The 20021-nt window shown below is 42.1% G+C and overlaps 1 protein-coding gene and 1 long non-coding RNA gene across 17 annotated transcripts in view; one reads left to right on the top strand and one right to left on the bottom strand.

The window, feature by feature from the left end:
- Positions 1 to 791: 791 nt before the first annotated feature.
- On the bottom strand, positions 792 to 7114 carry CDKN3 (cyclin dependent kinase inhibitor 3). The gene is given in 5 exon segments (XM_068683286.1): positions 792 to 4331; positions 4666 to 4877; positions 4973 to 5017; positions 6456 to 6511; positions 6675 to 7114. Coding segments are annotated over 5 exon segments (606 nt in total). The 5' UTR covers positions 6707 to 7114; the 3' UTR covers positions 792 to 4070.
- A 4051-nt stretch (positions 7115 to 11165) lies between these two features.
- LOC137856699 (uncharacterized) overlaps positions 11166 to 20021 on the top strand; it is a 110566-nt gene continuing 101710 nt past the window's right edge. For 7 of the 16 annotated variants that reach the window (XR_011096708.1, XR_011096707.1, XR_011096718.1 and 4 more), the window contains exon 1: positions 11168 to 11356. This is a non-coding gene — a long non-coding RNA (uncharacterized lncRNA). Of the gene's footprint in view, positions 11357 to 20021 lie in introns of all 16 variants that reach the window. The other 9 variants (XR_011096715.1, XR_011096711.1, XR_011096702.1 and 6 more) reach the window with 5 other exon arrangements.

The following is a 20021-nucleotide window of genomic DNA, read 5'->3' as shown; positions in this document are numbered from 1 at the left end:
TCACTTGTTTGGGAGAAAAATGAAATAGTGTCCCAATTTTAGTAAAAAAACATTTTTGTATAAACGGTTTACTTGTTCCCTTTGTCTCTCAGGTGTTAGATGTAATAGAAGATTGTAAGAATGGCTTAGAAATCTATATAGTCCAATGCTGATGTGCTGGGTAGTGGGAGAATGTGTTCAGAAACCTGCGTGTTACAGATGTCCTGAGCTGGAGGTTTGGCATCTTAAACAGCCCTTGAATTATTTTCTGTTAATTTAGTTGCTTTAGGGGCAATTTTATAGCCCAGGATGAAGATGCCCCAAAAGTCAGAGAGTTCTGTAATGGAATGACTTTAAGTTTAAAAAAGAAACCAAACCACCAAAGAAACAAATTAAAAAACAAACAAAAAAAATTACTAAAAATGACATGTTAATTTCATTTGATGCCTGCAAGTTCTTGTTTTTGAGACATAATGAAAATTTTGCCTTTTGTATCTTATGCTGGGTGTGATCAAATAGGCATTTGTTGTGTCACCTTTCAGAGTGGCTGGAGGGCCTTCTGCAGCTTTGTGGCTGTCCTTTTTTTCCTTTTTCATTTCCAAACTGGAGGAGACCAGATCTGTTGGCGTCACACAAGCTTTGGGTACCATGGGGATTTTGAGGGGCAGTTTCCTGCTCTCTGCTTCTGGTTTCCTTTTTGTAATGAACTGCTGGGGGATTCGATCTCAGCTGTGAGACCTTCCAAGTCTCTGTCCTGTGATAATAGATACCTGACAGCTTGTTACTGTGTATAGAAGATCATTTTTCTTATGTTTCTTCTTTGCCTTTATTGAAACTTCATTCCCTATGCTTTAGTACTGCAAGGTTTTCTTTTTATCATCCCTGAACTTTTGCAACAGTTGCAGGTTTTATCTCATTCCTGTGTTTTCGCCATTATCTTCCTTATGTAACACTAATTTTGAACAGTTAGCTAAGAAGTTTTTGAATGACTTTTTGGAAATTCATTGATATTGTTCCTGTTGGATCATCTTTGTTTCCTGCTGCTTCGCTCCTTCAGAAACTGCTGTAAAGATGACTCAAGCCTGCATCAGCAAAGCTAAATAACCCTTCCTTGTGTATGTTTATTTGTTATTGAACTGAGTTAGTGGCTGCCTCATAGCCCCCAGCTCCCTGTGGCCTTCTAAAAAGGACTGTAACTCCCTTGGTACTTGGGTGAGTTCAGCTGGAATAAACAACACAGAATCTACTGAGTTCAAACTGATAGCTTGAAAAACACAGCTAGCCGTGGAACAGCTTTAGAAACGTTAAACAAAATGTCTGCAAACACTTGCACTGTCCTGGGGCTGAGTCCCAGAGCACGACCCAGTGCAGCCAGCTGCATAGAAGAAAATGATTTCTCCAGTAAAAACAAAACATAAGGCTTTAGACACTCTTGAAGTAGATGTGCAAGTATAATCCTGAATATAGGAATCCAAATATGAAAACAGGAGTTAACTTGCTAGTGCAGAGCCACTGGACAACCTGAACTTACAGCTAACTCTGGGAGCAAGAGGCTTACTTTGTCTGGGTGCTGTGCGTAAGTATGTGAGAACTGGAGAATTTCAATAATCTCACTAAAAGGCCTTTTAAAGTTTGGAAATCAAAAGTGTTATGAGAATATGGCACAGAGAGCTGAGCTGTGATCCCTGCCAAATAAAGCATCCTTCAGAGAAGGCTGTTTAGAAAGTGTTTTTAGCACTTTTATTTTTTAAAAGATCCTGCGTGCTGGCAGAAATCCGGCTTCTGGTCTGTGTGAAAGTTCTCTGTACCCAGGGATGCAAGCCCCAGATCTGGATTTTACCCGAGTGGTTCTTGTGAAAGGAACTGCTGCATGCAGAAAAGCACATACTACCCAAAGTACTCGGTATTTCACCATCAAAATGTGGGTCTGGTATTTGTTTTTTGGAGTTCCACAAGGCAAAAGATTAGGGAGAAAATAAGTAACATCTCCATCAGCAACTTTTCTGTTAAGCCACCTTAAAAAATAATTTGTTTTCCTGATTTCTGTTCGATCATTGGGGAGCAGTATGAGGGAAAGAACAATGCACATTTTGAGGAAATTATTCTCTTGGTGCTTCCAAACTGTGGAAAGAAACAGTTCTTGTTGTCTGTCTGAGGAGCAGAGGAGTGACAATAAGAGCTAATTAAACACAGCCAATAGAAATCACCTTTAACCACGTGGCAGCATTCAAACAAGTTGTTACAGCCACACATTTTAAAGTTAATCACACAGTTCTACTTCAACCCAAAACACATGCGCTGTGGCACCAGCTCCCAACATAACTTGTAACTTGAAAAATTCCTGAAACTTTGTCAAAATGCACCACAAGCATCAATGTCCCTGGGGGCTGCAGCTGGGGGCTACAAAGTGACCCTCAGAGCAGGACAGCAGCACCAAGGGGTGTGCTACCACTGGGTCACAAGGAAGGAAGCGGGGCCTGGCAGGGCTCACAGAAATCCTGACAAGGAAACAGGAGGTGGGTGCAGAAGGGTCAGGAGGCTGCTTCTCAGAGAGAAGGCCCAGCGGGGGTGCTGCAGGTTTTCTTCCCAGAGCCACCGCTTACCTCACAGAGTGCCAGAGGGCACCTGAGCACTGCAGCAGATGATCAGCGCTCCCTCAGAACAGGACACGGTTAAATGTTCTCCTCTCTACTCAACTTCTCTGGTCTTTGAGTGGATCTAGTTACAGATGACTGAGGCAGCCTGCTGCAGGCATGTTTCTGGGATCCTCGCTCTAGCCTACAGAGGATTATATATTTACTTTTTGACTTTTTTTTTGTTTAAAGAGTTGTGTTACTGCTGTGTTTTGCCTCCCTTCCACTTGGTAACCACACCGGAGCAGCCCTGGGATGTCACAACAGCCCCTGTGCCTGCTGGGTGGCAGCGGCCATGCCGGCTGTACCAGCTGATGCCCAGCACAACCCAGTCCAGGTGTGAGCCACTTCTGCATCAACAAGAAGCTCGTTGGGCGCTCCAGCCCCCAGCACACCACCAACAAAAAAAAATACACCTCCGTGCATTTTGTAGAAGACAAACATCTGCTGGTTAGAAAGATGTAAGAGAACCGAGGCAGGAAGATCAAGCAGATGTCCAACCTGTGAGGAGAATGGGGACACCAGAAAGAGGAGCAATGGCTCAGCAAGCTGTAAGCAGGGCTAAGGACGAGACATCAACAAGTTATTAGTGATGGTGAAGAGCAGACAAGCAGGACAGCTGCAGAATTCATTCACCCCTCTAGGAAAACTCCCCATCACGCCAGGGTTCACAGATGAACGTAGCAGACTCTTCACCAAATCCTGTTTGAAGGCACTGGCCCTGTCTGCTGCAGCTGCTCCTTCAGACAGGGCTGCCTTTTGGGAATGGGGGTGCAAAGTGGGTTTGTTAATTAGGAATTAAGAGGGGAAGGCAGCTACTTACTGAGACACAAGTGTCCAAGGCCACTGTAACAGCTGGAAGAGAAGAGGATTTAGGCTGTAACAGGCTGTGGTACACTGCGACACCCAGAGCCCCCTCAGCATGCTGTGTGAGGTACAGGTCTTGCCTTAATATAATCAAGAGGATCAGCGGTACAAGGAAGTCAGAATTGCTACTGTTTACAAGGCTAACTCCCATCTATTCTTCAGACCTTCCTTTATTGCTGTCTTTTTTCCCCTCTTTTTTTTTTTTTTTTTTTTTAAGATAATATGCAATTTTTAAAGTTCCCCTTTGTTCTTGGTAATAGTCCCAAGGGCACAGGAAAGCAGAAAAAGGCATCAAGAGGAACAAATCTCAGTTTGCTTTAAATCCTCCTCCAGATTAAGGCTTCAAAAACCGTCCTGAGCTAATGATAGCAGCAGGCTTACGCACCAGCAGGAAGCCCAGGATGCTCAGTGGATGTCTGCCTGGGGAGCAGGCAGCAGGATCTTTCAAGAAACATGGATCCAGGAAAGCTCTATCCCAAACTCAGCTACAGATGCTGTAGGATACAGCTTTAAACCAGTTTTGTGCAATTTTGAGGAGAATTTTGCACTGTTAGAACCCACCGAGCCTCTGGTAAACAGCCCGGGGCTACGTTATCCTCTGCCATCTGCTTCAGTTCTCAGCTCTCCCTGTACAGCTGATACCCAGCTCCTGAGCTCCTCCAGAATTCTGCAGCACTCGGCAATGTCAGGAGCGTCCCCGTGCACGCAGATCCTGTGCTGCTGGTAGGTGTCTGTAAGGTTTGGTACTCAGTATTTTAGGAGTTCTCCTGTGGTACAAAGCACAAATCCATCCTGTGTCCCATAGTTCTTTAGTTCATCTACCAACAGATTCAGACACTTGCAAATAAAAGCCTAGCAAGCTTAGGGATGAACAGATAAGCTTCTTGGTACTGATCCCCTTCTTTAATCTTCAAAGTCCAGACAACAGAAGTTACCATTTCTGCTTTAAGCGGTGTTTACTTCCATCAAGTCTTGCCTACGTCTGCCTTCAGGTACCCCATCCACGAGAGGAATTTCCACAGCTCAGAGGCAGCCCTGAGACAAGCCTCACTAGAGATCACCACTCTATAAATAGTCCTGTTAACTCCTGCTAGCTTAAACACGATTCCATCCCATCTCCAGCTACAATTGTCCCAACAGAATTTTCTTACTATTGGTCTCCACTGGCCTTTACAGCTGAATATTAACACAAATTTTTACACAATCTCACTTTTCTCTGGGAAGATGAGAACATCATGGACACGTACAGGGACATTGTAACATCCACCGTAAGAGGAAAAATAAAGCACCACAACTTCTCAGTCAAGCTGTGTTTCAAACACACAGCGCCTGGATCCTTGTGCCCAAGTAAGATAAACAGCAACGCCAGCAGCCTCCAGGCTAAGTCAAGCCTCTGGCCTGTAAGGAGGAACTCGTGCTTTCAGTTACCTGCTGGTTGCTCTTACCCCTTCCATGGAAACGAGAGGCACTTCTGCACTGGTCAGAAGACTCACCAATATCTTGCTGAAGATTCCTTCTAACATCCTTAAACGTGCAACCTAAAACACATTATGAGTGATGATTATGGCCCCAGGTAAGTGACACTTATGAAATGGCTGCTACAACCAAAGAACAGAAAACGGACACCAAAGAAAACACCAAAGCCACACCGCCAACGACAGTCCTTAGTTTTGCAAGTGGATCACTAGTGCAGAAGACAGTTTAAACACCTTCATCTGCTTAACACTGCCATATAATCGGATTTTAAAATCTGCCCAAGGTTTTAAACTGTTATGCATCCTCCAGATGAAAAGCTTGGGATATTAAAATCAAGGTACACGTGGCAAAAATGCGTAAAAACACTCCTCCACCCCAATCCACTTTCCAAAACAATGAATAAAAGGACTGGATAGGGATCACTGCAGAGCTTTATGTTGTCTAGTAGGAAAATAAATTCTGAACCATTCTGTAACATCGGGAATCACACTAAAAATCCTTCTAGTTTAATAATCTACAGATGACAACCTCAATTTTTTAAACTCAAGTCATGCTACTAAGGCTTTTTTGCAACCCCTACAGAACTCTACCCTACAAAACTCACAGCTATTGTTTAGTTTGTGAGAGGTAATTGCTCAAAGTATCTGCACTGTGTCCCTTGTCTGTCTCCTTTCCTCAAAAGATTGTTTTCTCTCTTGAAACATTTTCTGAGAACAGGAGAGCAGAGTCCTGCAGAAGAGCTCTATGGGCAGGGCCATGACTGGAGGCTGCTCAGGCAGCTGAACATGGCAATGCAGCTGCTTTCAGCATAAAAGTTTGCTCAGTGTTCAAGTGTTAGAGGGATTCTCATCAGCACTGGACGTCATCTAATTCAACCCAACATTATTCAGCATTTATTTTCTAGATCTCTAGTGTGGAATCAGTGCTAGGCTTGCATTTCTTGGGCTTGGTTCTTGATTGTTAGGTAATTGCTTTAAATGAAGCGGGGAAACCTCATGTTGTCACCACCAGCTGTCCTCATCTCTTTTGTGAGCACAGCAGATTCATTACAAAACAGTTTGAGTAGTTAAAAATATAGTGAAAACCTGTATGTTTATTTTATATTATGGCCATAGTAAGCAAACAATAATGCAACCCAGATACTCAGGGAGGTGGTACAGAAGTGTCAGCACAGCAAGTAATTGTAATTTAAGGCAGATATAAAGGAATTATTTGTTAGAGCAGTCTTATTTCACTTATGTTGCTGCTCATTATAACCAGTGAAAATATTTGGCTTTTTAACCTTACTGATAGTGGAAAACAGACATCTTATCACTCTGCTAGAGCATACTGCATTAAGATACCCTCTAACTTAGCCCTGGTATTTTAAAACATTTATTCCAATCATCAATTGCAAAATAAGTCACTCTGCCAAATAAACTGAAAGCAGAATTTAGGGGTACAGAGCATTATGCCTCTTCAGCTTTGAACACGCCTCCAAATCCAGCGAATGCTCCTTACCTGGGAGGGAACACACTCCCAGGAGCTTAGAAGAGTAGACGGGAGACAAAGACAACCTGTCAGGAAACAAAACAAGCAATCAGAAGAGAACATTTTGGTACCTTGAAGGGAAGTAACTTACCACCAGACACTCGTTTTCTGTGGGACCACGAGAAGTTAACTATGCTCGACAGCGCTTTAAGAACGAAACAGGGTGAAACAGTAGTTACAAGTCCTCACGGACAGTTTTCAAAGGGAACTTTGTGCAACATCAGGAGAGGGAACCCGGCCCCTTCTGCACTAACAGACCCCTCACGTCCCTGTCCCGGGGCCGCTGTCGGTCACTTCAGCAGACTCGTCATCAGGTGAGTCCCAAAAGCCAGCCTACATTGCGCTGGGCTGGCTGCGGTAGGGGATAAATGAGGGGCTCATCCCGGGTCCGGCCCCTCAGCAGCTGTCCCGCCCTCCGCCCCCAGCACTGCCCCCCCCGTCCCGCCCCTGCCTCACCGCCCACAAAATGGCGGCGCTGCCCGCCCACAAAATGGCGGCGCCCTTGTGGAGCTCTTCCCGCCCACCCACCGAGCACCTCATTGGCTCTCTCTTCCCGCGCTTCTGCCAGCGGGGCTCCGCCTCTCTTGCCAGGAGCAGCGCGCTGATTGGCGGGCGGCCCTGGAGGGCTGAGCTGATTGGCTAGGGGTCGGGAGGCGGGAAGAGGGGGCTCGGGGCTGACGTGGTGTGAGGCAGAGGGAGCCTTGGGCGCGAAGGGTGAGGTGAGGGAGGTGTTCTCGTCCCTGTGGTTGTGTCCAGCGTCGGTTTTCTGACAGAAAAATGGGCTGGAACGGGCTCTGCTTCCATGTGGTTGCTGCCCTGGCCACCCGGGAAGCTGTTCTGAGGGAAAAAGGGGCCTTGGCCCTTCTGTCCATCGCCACTTGGAGGTTTCCAGAGCTTTCTAGAAGGAAGCAGTGTTTGCCCTTTTTAATTAAGGGCCAGATGTCAGATATCCTTGCAGCAGTTTGACCTGTAGGGCCTTGGGATGGCCAGACCTCACTGGTGTGTTGTTAGGAAAGAAAACTGCAGTGATCCTGTGAGATCTGCTGCTAAAAGACTCATATTTGGAGCAACTGTCATGTCCACGTCCTGCCCTTGCCACATTCCACTTTTCTAGTATGTAAATGATAATGTTAAGAGCTCACTGTTGCCCACACTTAAGGTGTTTTGGCAGTCCTGTTTTTGCAGCATTTCAGCAAATGAGTCAGGAATGCAGGCCTGTTCATTAACAGGTAAATGCATAAATTGGTATTGATTAATTTTGTTTTAGACAATGGGGTTGAAGCCATTTACAGTCTATGCTTAGATATGTGGAGAGCTGTGCTGTGAAGGGGCCAGATGTGAATAGTGATTCTTTGGTCTTGAAGTATTTCAAAGATGATGTTTATAGGCAAAAGAAAGGCTGTGTCCAGGCTCCGTGAATAGTTTGAATTTGGTGAGATTCCCAACAGGGCCAGAGCAAGCCCTCCAGCTGTGAAGTTGTTAGATTTTAGTCCTGCATTAGCAACATTCGTTCCACAGCCTGGATGAAATGTTAATGAAACCTGTCAGAGAGGGATTGCAGAAACAATTCGCTTGATATGGCAGGATTTGGGGAAGGTTTAGGGAACGAAGAAAAGGATGATGAGAGGATCAAGTAGAGGACCCGTTCATTGAAACAGAGAATTTGATAGCACATGTACAAAAATTGCATTAGTGCCCGTAATGGAGAAATAAAACAATGCAGCTGTGGAGGTTGCTGACTAAGATGATAAATGAGAAGAAATACAGCCTTAGAAGTGAGGGAACATGAGAAGAGCCAGCCACCGTAGCTGCAAACATCATTCTAACTTCTCGGCGACTGTGTGAAGGAACAGGTATGTTGTTTGCTTCTATTCACTATATTTTTAACTCTGTTCCCCTTAGAGACTGTTTGTAGCACTTGTACTGTTTTGGTATGTGTGAAATTCTCCACGTGTTTTCCATTGCTTTTGCCTATTCCTACGAAAAGTATTGTAGATTTTAACTCGGAGGATTATATGAAAGCAGTGACATGAGACTGATAAATGCAAAAAAAATTGCAACAGTGCTAATGCACCTGGTTGTTCTCTGAGAAGATCAGAGGAATTCTTTGGGGTTTGGTAGAAATCAGCATAGCATTGCATGAAACCTGAAATGGCAATTACAGGTGGAATGGCAATGAGTCTGCAAGATGTGGGGACAGAGCTTGGGTCTGTTGTGGTAGAACTGAACACATATAGGATGCAAGTGTGAAACCTGGGGAAATGTGGGATGGAAAAATTATAAACAAATCCTGAGGAGATCCCCTGAGATTCCTTAATACCCTGGGCATTTTGCAGCAGTAAATGGTAACTGTTATGTTTATTAGCCGACTACTTGTTAAGGCTATTTGTTTGTGTGTCTTTATATTAAACTGTTCCCAGAACATCAAGTTATAGTGTGCTAAAACATCTAAGTCATCCTTTCGTGTGATATTATTTTATAGGAATGACTAACAGCTGTTGGTCTGCAAAAAAGTATCCTTTTGGCATGTGAAAAGGAACTCATCAGTATCAAGGCTTTACCTTCTGGAAATTTCTGCTAGTTTCTAGGACTGGAGGTCTGTGCAAAGTGCAGAAAAACAGTCCTGGGCATAGGCTGAAATACAGCGCTTGGAGGATTTAGTCTTCGCTCATTTTCAAGTAGGGATTTTATCTTACCTATGTTGAGCTATACCAGATATGCAGTGGGCATGTAGTAGCACTCAAACAGTTTTTCTTTGCAAGCACGGAAAATACCAAGGTAAGGCAGTTGTTGGTAAAGGCTGATATTTTTGTGGTTCTGTTTGCCCGCATTCATTTATCAATCTCTTGTGCCAGGTATTGCATTATCTATATGTTGGCGCTATACGTAAGATTTATACCAATAGTTCCTGAAAAAAATTCAAGTTTTTTTGTAGTCTACATGAGTTACATTATCCCAGGGTCTCATTATTGCATTATACGTTCCTGATGTTCTTTAAATTTTGAGAAGAAAAAACCTTGACAAGAACCGATAAGAATCTGACCGGTAAGTTTGTGGCTGCTCAGGGGTTTGCTTGCTTGATCATTGTGAGAATGTTTACCTTACATGGCACAACACTTGTGCCTTTGCAGCATTAAGTACCTTCCCAGAGATACTAAAAATGATGTGCAGTGGGGTAGATCGGTCAGTGGAATTTTTCCAAGCAGCCCTGTGTCCTAGGCTGTAAATACATGGACATAGGATGGGTTTGTGGTCTGGCAGCAAAATGTGTATACAGAATTTGTAATGTAAGAAAATGGTGGATGAAAATCCAGGCAAGTCTGGTGGGTTAGCTGGGAGTTTTCTCATGGACCCCATCACAACTGCTGTGAAAGCAATTCTCTGCAGGTCTGTTTGGGTTTCAGGTTGTTTTTATGTCTCATTTCTCAGCAAACAGGCTCCTGAGGGCCAGCTGGCTTTCAGAAATTACTCTGGTTTAAATAGACACCTGGCTTTCAAGTCTGTGCAAAAGACTTTCAAGCAAAGCAAAGACAAAGCGATGGTGCCCTGAATTTATAGCCTGTCGTGTGGGTAAAGTGTGAACATTCAGAATGGCAGAGAAACATGGTTAAACCTGACCTGGCCTTGTTGTCCTTGGGTCAGGGAATGAGCACGTATCCCCAGGGACACTGGAGGGGTTTATAAATGCACTATCTCTTGTCTGCTCTTCTGCACTCAGGTTTCCCAGGCAAAATAAATGATTGATGTGCTGCAGGTAAAAGCCTGGGAGCGAGCTAGTACGAACTGTGGGGACAGTCAGGAAAAAAAGGAGTGAGGGAACTTGGTGTATACGGTCTTAGCACGTATCACATTCAAAGACAAACCTTTAACAAACAAGTTGTGTTCTTTCTCTGCAAAGAGCTGAAATGAGGCCTGAAATGGCCAAAACATCAAAATAATTTTCATTGGTAAGGCCTTCGCAAACTGATTATTCCAAGCAACCCCACGCAGTGCCAAAGACTTGTTAGTCACCTCTCGTTTCATGTGTGTTTCTGGAAGTTGTGTTTTAGCAGAAGTAATTAATACAGGCAGTGTTCCAAGAGATGCACTGTCATGTCTCTGGGAGCATTCCACTGGTGATATCACCAGAAGATCCCGTGGGGCATCATTTCAATTTTTTGTATTGGTTTTGGAGGTTTAAAAAAAAAAATAGGTGGAACAATTTCAGCATTTTGAAGCATCTTTTTTTTTTTCCTTGATTTTATGTGTTATGTTTGCTGAAAGCTGAGCATCACTATGTTGCAAGTTTTGCATTGCACCTCACAATGAGGAAATAAAAGGAAAATTCTTATAACACGAGATAAAATTGTGCAATGTTTGGAGAAACAGTCCTAACTTAAAGACACGAGAAAATTTAGAATTGCGAGCACAATTTTGGGGGATTCTGTATGTTTTCCACATCATTACTTAGTTCTCTAGCTATGCTTGACTATGTTTTGTTAGGATTTTCTTCTAAAACTGTGCCAACAAAATACTTACTGATAGAAATACATCTGAATGGTGATTGTCCGGTGGTGACTGGCTCCAAGCCAACATGTTTGCTGAAGGCAGATACTCTGCAAGATATGTTATTTCAAAATATTGAGCAACTACCCTCCTACTCACAATTTTTTGAGGGAACTTTTTTTTTTTTTCTGCATGTGCCTGCGGTTTCTCGCTGCTTTCCATCACAACCCAGATAGCTCTGTGGCAGCCAGCTGGCAGGGAACACGGGGCTCCTTGACGGGCCCTCGTCTGTCGGTGAGGCTGCAGCCCCCTGATTGCTCCTGGAGCTCTGAGCAAAGATGCCCTGCCGACTGAGAGCAGTTGTTGGCTTGGGAAGTGCCTCTCTTGTGAGTATGGTGTGGTGTGCTGCTGTGGCCATAGAACTGGATTTATAGGGTATTTTGCCAGGGTAGTACCATGGAGCTAGGAGCTAAAAGAAAGACAGAGGGGGTTAAGCTCTGTCTAGCCCTATAAATCCTGCTTGTCTGTTGAATTAAAACCAGAGCTGAGACTTGGCTCTGAAGCTGGTGATAAAGAACAGTGTCGTAGGGTAACTGCTGAAGGCACAGGTAAATAAAATACTATTCTCCACAGCTTTCTGATGGTTACTGCACACTGCGAGTGGAGGTATCTTCTGCTTTTCTAGGCAGGCTGCAGCCCTTGCTTTTGTTGAGACAAATGCCATAAGTGTCACTGGGATCAGGATATTTTTACTTGCAGTCTTTGTGGCAAATCCGTTTATTCTGGAATGAAATGTGAAGTCTTGTAGAGATCCAGAAAGGTTCTAGTGTTGTTTGGAGTAGAGGATTGTCCATCCTGTGCAGTTGGTGCGAAGTGGTGTGTATTTTGGTTCTGCCCTTCTTTTACTGCAGTTCTCTCTTTTTTTTTTTTTTTTTTATAGTTTGTATTAAATACATAAAAATTGTACCAACTGTGGTAAAGAAAGCTTCCATAATTTAAAAAAAAAAAAAAGGAAAAATTTCAGTTTCTATCACTTCTTCCTGCAGTGTCTGTTTACAACCTTGAAGAATTTATTGTAAGAGAAGTGATTATTTAAAAGCAAGATCTTCCCCACTGGATGATTCACTTTGTGTTTCACATTGAAATTGCCTGTTCAATTGCATAAAACCTAAAAATAATTTTAATTCAGATTATAACAGTGTGGTTTGATTAGTGTTTGAATATATGAGCCCTACCAGAAGACGAGTAATAACAGCATTTATAGGCAACAATACAGCAGAGGAGGCTGTGATGATTTTATCTTACTGCTCCGAAGCAAGTCACTCGTGGATCCCTATACCACTCTGTGTGCTGCAGCACGCTTGCATGTGCAGTTACTGGTTTTACAAGGCATAAAGTCAAATTTGCAACAAATACGGTGTTGCCCGCTGAGCATCTATTGTTGGTTTGACATGGGAGTATTTTTTTTGTTCCAAGTTATATGTGGCCATGTAGATTTTTGTTCAAGATGGGGCCTACTTGTTTTTTATTACCCTTCAAATCTAATCCCTTCTTATCTAACAACAATTACTGTAAAACCTTTGGAGGGTGGAGACTCAGTTTGCAAGCACAATGATTTGAATTTTTATCCTTTTTTTTTCTGCATTTGTGGTTTTGATGAATGTGAAGTTTCCAAAGAATGATCTAAACAGGACACAGCAGTGACTGTAGGGAAGAACAAAGGTGTGAATGAAGGCCAAGTCTTCAGCTGAGACCACATTTCAGGTCACATTTGGTGACTTCTGGTTTATACAAACTTCAGATTCTTCCTAGAAATTCTTATTTCTTCTTTTATCTGGTTTATAGATGATTCGCTCCTTTTTATCGCTGATTCAGGTAATGTAAATGTGAACTTTTAAAATTGACATTTCCTTTATGGTAATGAGGATGAAACAGAAAATATTGTATATGGATGAATTTGTTCTTTTTGACTGCATTTCCCAAATGGCTCATAAGAAAGCTAGAATGGCAAGCCTGAGGCTAGGGCTCTTGTGTGTTTCTGGCTTGCTATTCCAGACATTGTCTTTTCAATGATATTAAATATTTGGGCTATGACAGCACAGGTTTTTGCAGTAGAGAAGATATGAAGTCCCAAACAGACAGCTGAATTATTGCTTTACTCATTGTGAAAACAGCAGGATGTGAAGTTTTGAGTAAGTGTCTGTGAAATAATTTCATGAACTGTAATGAAGGAACCAACCCAAATATTTAATAAATGGGCTTATGCTTAAATTATGTTTGAACATGGATAGTCAGGAAAGTTTTTGAAGGTTTTGGCGTGGTGAAACTTTTTTTTTTTTTTTGTAACATGCTAGTAGGAAATATTATCGCAGCATAGCACTGAATAAATGTACATATTTACTTTCTTTTGCTCAGTTTTACTTTTTAATTGTTGTTGTTTTTCAGGGAGCTGTAGTGAAAATTAACTCCACTCTGTGAGAGTGGAGTGATTTATGAGATGCTTAAACATTCATAGACCCGAATTTTCAGCCTGAGTAAGGGTTCTAAGCTACCAAATGCAATTCAGAGTGGAAAAGTACAGTAGTAACGAGTTACCTCTTGCAAACTGTAAAATCTGATTTCAAGGGACTCTTTCTGGGAGGGCAGAGGAATGAAGGGGAGACATGGTTGAAGACAGTGCCATGGCTGGGCAACTGTATGCTCAGCGGCTGAACTATATAACCTTGTCTCTTGCTGTTTGTGTCTGCGGATAGGCACAGTGGCTGTAGGTGAGGGAAGTTAGAGCCTTGGGTGCACAGTCTGCAGATTCTCTCCTTTCTTAGCTCTGTAGTCATTTATCTTACTTTGTTTCCTTAAACTGCATGTTGCAAAGAAGGGTTTGCCCTGAGGATGTTACTGGAATGGGTCCAAAAATAAAAATGTAATTTGGGGCAAAGAATAATATAAAGGCATTTTAGTTTTGAGGCTTTGAAATGCTTTTTTAAGCATGATTATGATAAGTATGATTATTTTCTCATCTTAATTAATTAAAAAAATTACTCAGAAATGTTCTCCATGTGGTTTAGGAAATTTCTTCAGTTAATAAAAAATCAGAGTTTGACCAGAAATGACCTAGACTGCGTGGCTGATGCAGTAAGATGCATGAGAATTCTCATATGGCTTCCAAACCTTACTTTTGTATCTGGGAATCTATGAGCAATAGGACTATCAAAGTGCCTTATCGTATCTCCTGTGTAACACACGCTAATAAATTTCACTGAGCCATCTCCATAGTGTTGTCAAAAGCTGTGAACAGACAAAAGGATGGCAGTGATCATGAAATGAAGCTGGGTGGTGATGGCAGAGAGATCAAAGTGCCATATATGCCAGAAGTTTGTGCAATGGAAGGAAAATGACTGGATGAATTACACCTACATGCTGCCAGCAGGTATGTCATTTATTTTGCTGGGTGTCTGCTCATTGCACTTCAGAGAGAATCATCCCGGCTCCAAATGCAATCATAATATCCCTAAGCAAAATGCATCACTTGAGCACTTTGTCCAGCCTGTCTGAAGTTCCATCTCCAGCTGTGCGTATGACAGCGTTGATATTAGCTCAATAGTAAACATTTTGGGAGCTAGATTTTGCAATTCTCTACTTGGATTTTTAAAAACTTGAATCCTGCACACAGTAATTCATGATTCACTTGGAACGTATTTAGTACTTCCCCTCAGTGTGAGGTTGGATTTCAGTGCAACTCAAGCTTTTAAGTAGGTTTGATCAGCAGCTGGGTGGAGCACAGTGTAGGAAAACGCAGCAAAATTTAGCTGGAGGTGTCATCTTCCGGGTGCTGTGGTGCAGGTCTCATGGAGTCTGCAGTTGTATCACAGGAAATATTTAAGAACCAAAATAACCCAAAGAAAAAAGCTGGGTAACTTAAGCAGTAGAATGCAGAAGAGATACTGTTGGAAGTTACCAGACATCAGTCAAAGATGCTGTCAGATGAAGGAAATAAAAGCTCCAAGTTAAATGTAAGGTGATAGTAAGACAGCTAAAATGATTTTGAGGAGCAAACTCCCTGAAGATGCAAAAACTATGAATATGCTTTTTCCAGTCACATTGGAAGCAGGAGAACTTGCCAGGGAATTTTTATGGCCTATTGACAGTGGTGTAAGAGGAATTCTTAGTGAAGATAAGGTCAAAGTTGAAGACCAGATGAATTATTTGATTCAGTGTTCTTTGCTGAGTAGCTTAGGGATCTTCCAAGACTTGAGTCTTTCTTTATTCAAAGTGTCTCAGGGGAACTGCCTCAAATTATAGTGTCGGTAGAAGAGGTTTAAAAAACCACAATGGAAATGAGCAATAAATTATTAGAAGTAGAAGCTCTTCATTCAAGAATTTGAAAGGCATCTCGTAATGAGTTCACCAAACTGCTCAGGTATGCTGCTGCTGCCTTCTTGAAATGGAATTGAGATCAGTGGGATGGAAGGCGACAAATACTAAGGCAGTTTTTAGCAGCAGCCTTGCTATCATGGATCCAAGAGATTCACGTGGGCCTGACTGCCATATAAGTTGGTCAAAGCTGTAATAAATGTAGAATAGGCATTTGGGAAAACAAGATATGATGGCAAAGAGTAAACTCGGGTTTTATAGAGGGAAATCAGGCCTCAAAGCACTGGTAACAGTTCTTGGGAAGAATCAAGGAACATGAATGAAACCTGTTCAGTTGCCCCAGTGCAGCTGTACTTGAAAGCTTTAGTTAGGGCTGTGGTACTGAAGTGCCATGGGGGGTTGATTAATGGGCAAATCCTCTCAGATATCAGTAACTGCGTTCAGGGCAGGACACATAAAGTACGAGTTAATGGTTAGTTTTCAGAATGGAGACAGGTCATTGATGAGTCTCAGAGCTGTCTTATTTTGGATCCTCCTAGTGTTCTTGAAAAGAGCACTATTGAAGTTACAAGGTGTGCTGAGCGTAACCAGTCAGGGCAGCCAGAACGGAACTGGCTGCAGAGAATTACGGGTGGACCACACAACTTTGTGGATTGGCAGAAGAATGTCAGTATTGATTAGTTAGTACAAAAGAACACATACAAGGAAAACAGCTCATACTTGCACATAATCATTGGTTACTAGCACTCAGTTTATTGGTTACTAGCACTCGAGAATAAGATCTCAGAGTCAATGGGAGCGTTTCTCTAAATGTCAGTTAAGCTCAGTGGATGTTAGAAGTCAAACAGTAGGAATTCTTAAGAGAAGAGCAAATATATATATGTATACAATCACACTTCTATATAAATCTGCTTTCTGTAATAAGGTTGCAAATGTCAGTTTCAAAAACCAAACACAGACTTTTAGTTCTGTTGCCCAAACTTTCCTTTGAAATTCTGCCCTTGTAGTTCTTGGTGTGGGGGCATTGAAAACCTCAGCGGCATTGATTTAATGTAAGACCAGGGTATAATTATAGTCCGTTTCCATTGTTCCCTCTTCATATGCTCTGATGAAAGAGCTAACAAAATAATTCTTCAGTGTGTGTCTTGTTGCTTAGTTTCTATGATATTATTGAAATCTTGATTTACAGGGAACAGGGTCAAATTCACGTATGGCCAGTTTTTCTAGTGCAATTCTGTTGATTACAGGAGTGATTTTGACCCAGCCCTGTTGCTGGCTTAGCGTGTCTTCCCATTCCATTATATGCTTTGGATTTACGGGCTTATTACTGGTAAGCAATTTTCAGAACATTTGAGAGTGTTAAACAGTTGAGCAATAAGTATCTTTTCATGGGATTCTGGAAGGCACGGAGCACCAGCTAAGGGAGAAAACAGGCCTATGTGCAGCAAAGGGCAAGCAAACTGTACATGTGGGCCAATACCAGCCCCGTATTCAAGGGAGTTTTGCATGAATTTCAGAGGACGGGGTGTGTAAATGATCTTCCTCCTGTGCTTGGCAGCATCTCGCTGTGGAATTGTTGCTCTGCACTCACTGCCACTGCGGAGCCCCGCGGTGTTCACGCAGCAGTTTGCTTGTGAATGAGGGAACAGTTCCAAGATCGTGATGCCACAAAGGTTTTTTAAAGCATCAGTGGGCTAGAGAAGCTCTTCTTGGTTATGGCAAGACTTTCTAAAGGTAAGGATGATCCTTCATAGTTTTACTGTCTTCTGAGCGGTAGAGGGCAGTCTTGTCTTAAAAATTTAGACGTGGTGCCCATCAATGCCCTGCTTTTACAGATCATTGCAGAAAGAGTGAAGGATTTTATCTGTAGAAACATATAGGATCAAATGTCTGTATTATTCTCTGTAAATGTTATCTTTGTTAAAGATACTAGCAGTAACTATCAGGTTTTATGCCACACAGCAACATTTCTCTAGATTAAGTGAGAATTACTGAAGTAAAACCATTATAATACTAACAGAACAAATAATGGAGCCCACTGTGCGAGGACACTGTAAAAGCCTGCTGTAACTGAGTAGTGCCCAAGGACTGTGCTGAAATTGGCATGTTTTAGGCTCAGAGGAAAAATATGAAAATATTCTGATTCATGAAATGTAGATAAAACTGATAATTATTTAATTTGGTATGTTACAGGAAGAACAGGGAGACACACTCTAAGTATATATTCTGTGAAAGTTGCTCTATGAAAAGTGTTGGGCTTTTATCTGGCTGACTGCAAGTTGAGGTGCGCTTATAAGCCAGCAAGTGGTATTCAAGTGGGTAGTGCTGTTTACAGACTTCTTAGAGGTATGGGCAGTTGGCTTAATTGAAATCTAAAAGATGTTTAAAATTACCTGAACAACCTCCCCCCCAAAAATGAAGCAGGTGACTGGGTAGATAGTTGTACTTCTCAGTATTTATTCAGTTGCAGATTATTTTTTTTTTAATTGTGGTGTTTGTTTGTTTTTTAAAACATTACTTTAATTTTGCCTAACATTTTATATTCCTGACACAACTCATGGTGACTAGTGTGCTAAAACATTTGGCCACTAAGAATGACCGAATTGGTGTAGATGGCCTGTCTTGATAAACTTTGTGAATTAACCTGCTGGAAATGCCCACAACCTTCCACCTGTGTTTTCCTCTCACAGTCCTGTGACATTTCCCCATGGCTCCGGGATGGAACAATCCTGGGCAGTAAAGAGATTGAGATAATGACAGCTCATGGTGACAGCAGGGCTGGCAGAGCCAGCCTGGGGGAAGAAAGACACGTACTTGCCGAAAGAAATGCCTCCATCCTTTGGGAATTGTAGCTTGGGAATCAAAGCTGACCTCATAGACAAGAATGATGGGGAACAAGCTTTTGATTTATGACTAGATGAAGCTCAAAGTCTGCCCTTCTGATCCTTCTTTACAACACACCTTTTGTATTTTATATGAGCTCTTTCACTTTATTCATAGAATGTTATCTCCTGGGGTATCGTCTTTAAGTCTTTCAGTTTCGTAATAGTTCACTCATCTCCTTCACAGCAGATTTTTTTTTTTTGTTAAATTCAACTAAAATCCCTTTTTAGTACCACTTATATTTAGCATGATGATCAGCTGCCTTGCTTTTATTTATTTTTTTCTCCTGGAAGCTGAACCCATCTGTGCCTTCAAGACCATTTGCTCATCTGTGCCCCCGTTTGCATTCAGTGGTGCCTTGCCTGCCTCAAGCTCTTATTGTACCTGAATGTTACAAAGTTATACTTCCAGTACTGAAATTTATAGGCCAGATCCATAGTAAGATATTGACCTCTTCTGACTTCAGTGAAGCTCTGGTGCCTTTCAGCACCGATAGCTGACGAAGGCACCCTCTCTGATTGAATCTTTATGTCCTGCTAAGAAGCCTGCTGCCTGATAGCTGCTTGCCTTGCTGTGTAGGTTTTAGGCAAAGTTGTGAACTCTGAAAGTGTTAGAATTGTGAATCTGAGTCTGAAGCTCTTTAGCTTGCTCCTGTCCAAGTTATGCACTGTTCATATTTTCTTCATCTTTGCTGTGTCTTCTGTGACAAGCAATAGAGAGCACATAAAATGCATTTACGGTGGTGTCAGCTAGAAATGGGAAAGGCCATGACAGCCTAAGATCAAGCACAGCTTTCTAAAAAGGAATGTTTCTGTGCATCAGTTCTGTCGTAGCCGTGTTTAGCGTGCTTGTATTTCCATATATCTGTCAGTCTGTCTGTCATCTGCCTGCCTGTCTTCCTGACTTATATTACTGTAGATAAATATGCTCCATTGGTGATTAAAAGGAAGTGACCTCATAAGTTTGTCTTTTCAACCACAAAGGTTTGGTTGTAACGTGACATTCCATCCGATTACTCTGGTTTACACCAAATTCAACAACTTGTGGCCTGCAGATACTCAGTATAAAGAGCAGAAAGAGACTGACCTTGACAACCTCATTTCTCATTCCTTTCTTGTTATAGGTAATATAGCTGAAAATGTGGTTTTAATTATAGTACTAATGAAAACTGAAAATCCAGACAGACACTTGACAAACTCTGGTACGCTTTATATTACATTTGTGCTAACTACAAAGTATCCAGCTGGGTGTAACATTATATCTCTTTTCCTTGAGCATCCGCCTGACTTAAGCTGTATAATTAATGTGTACTTTGGCTGGAGGTCAGTTTACAGTTGGTTTTTTAGAATTTTTACATTTTTTAAGATGTTGTAATGAAACGAATATGTTTGTTACCTCTGTGCCTGCATTCTCCAGGGGGAGTTAATACCTGTGGAGGAGCACTGGCTGGGAGAACTGACTGAAGTGCCTCTGCCAGCTGAATCTAATGCCTCAGAAGTCTGTTTTCAAAAGTAGGTGTAAGAAACAGAATCAAAGAATGTAACGTCCACATATGTGTTTAACTGTGATTCACCTCCTTTGTATGGCTTGTTGATTTTAAGTTATGACACTCATACACAATTGCCCACAGTAGAGTTTGTGAAGGGATTTCTTTTATTTCACTTCTTTTTGTCTTTGGAAAGAGCTTTGTTTTCAGAACTCACCAATGAGAAACTGATGTTGTCTGCTAGAGCCAAAAGCACTAAAAGCAGGTTCCCTGCCAAGCCCCACCAGTGCACCTTCATCCTGACCTGTCTT

The sequence above is a fragment of the Anas acuta genome, chromosome 5 (genome assembly GCF_963932015.1).
Source record: "Anas acuta chromosome 5, bAnaAcu1.1, whole genome shotgun sequence".
NCBI lineage: Eukaryota > Metazoa > Chordata > Aves > Anseriformes > Anatidae > Anas > Anas acuta.
The sequence above is the reverse complement of the archived record's forward strand: the minus strand, read 5'-3'. Positions and strand labels throughout refer to the sequence as shown.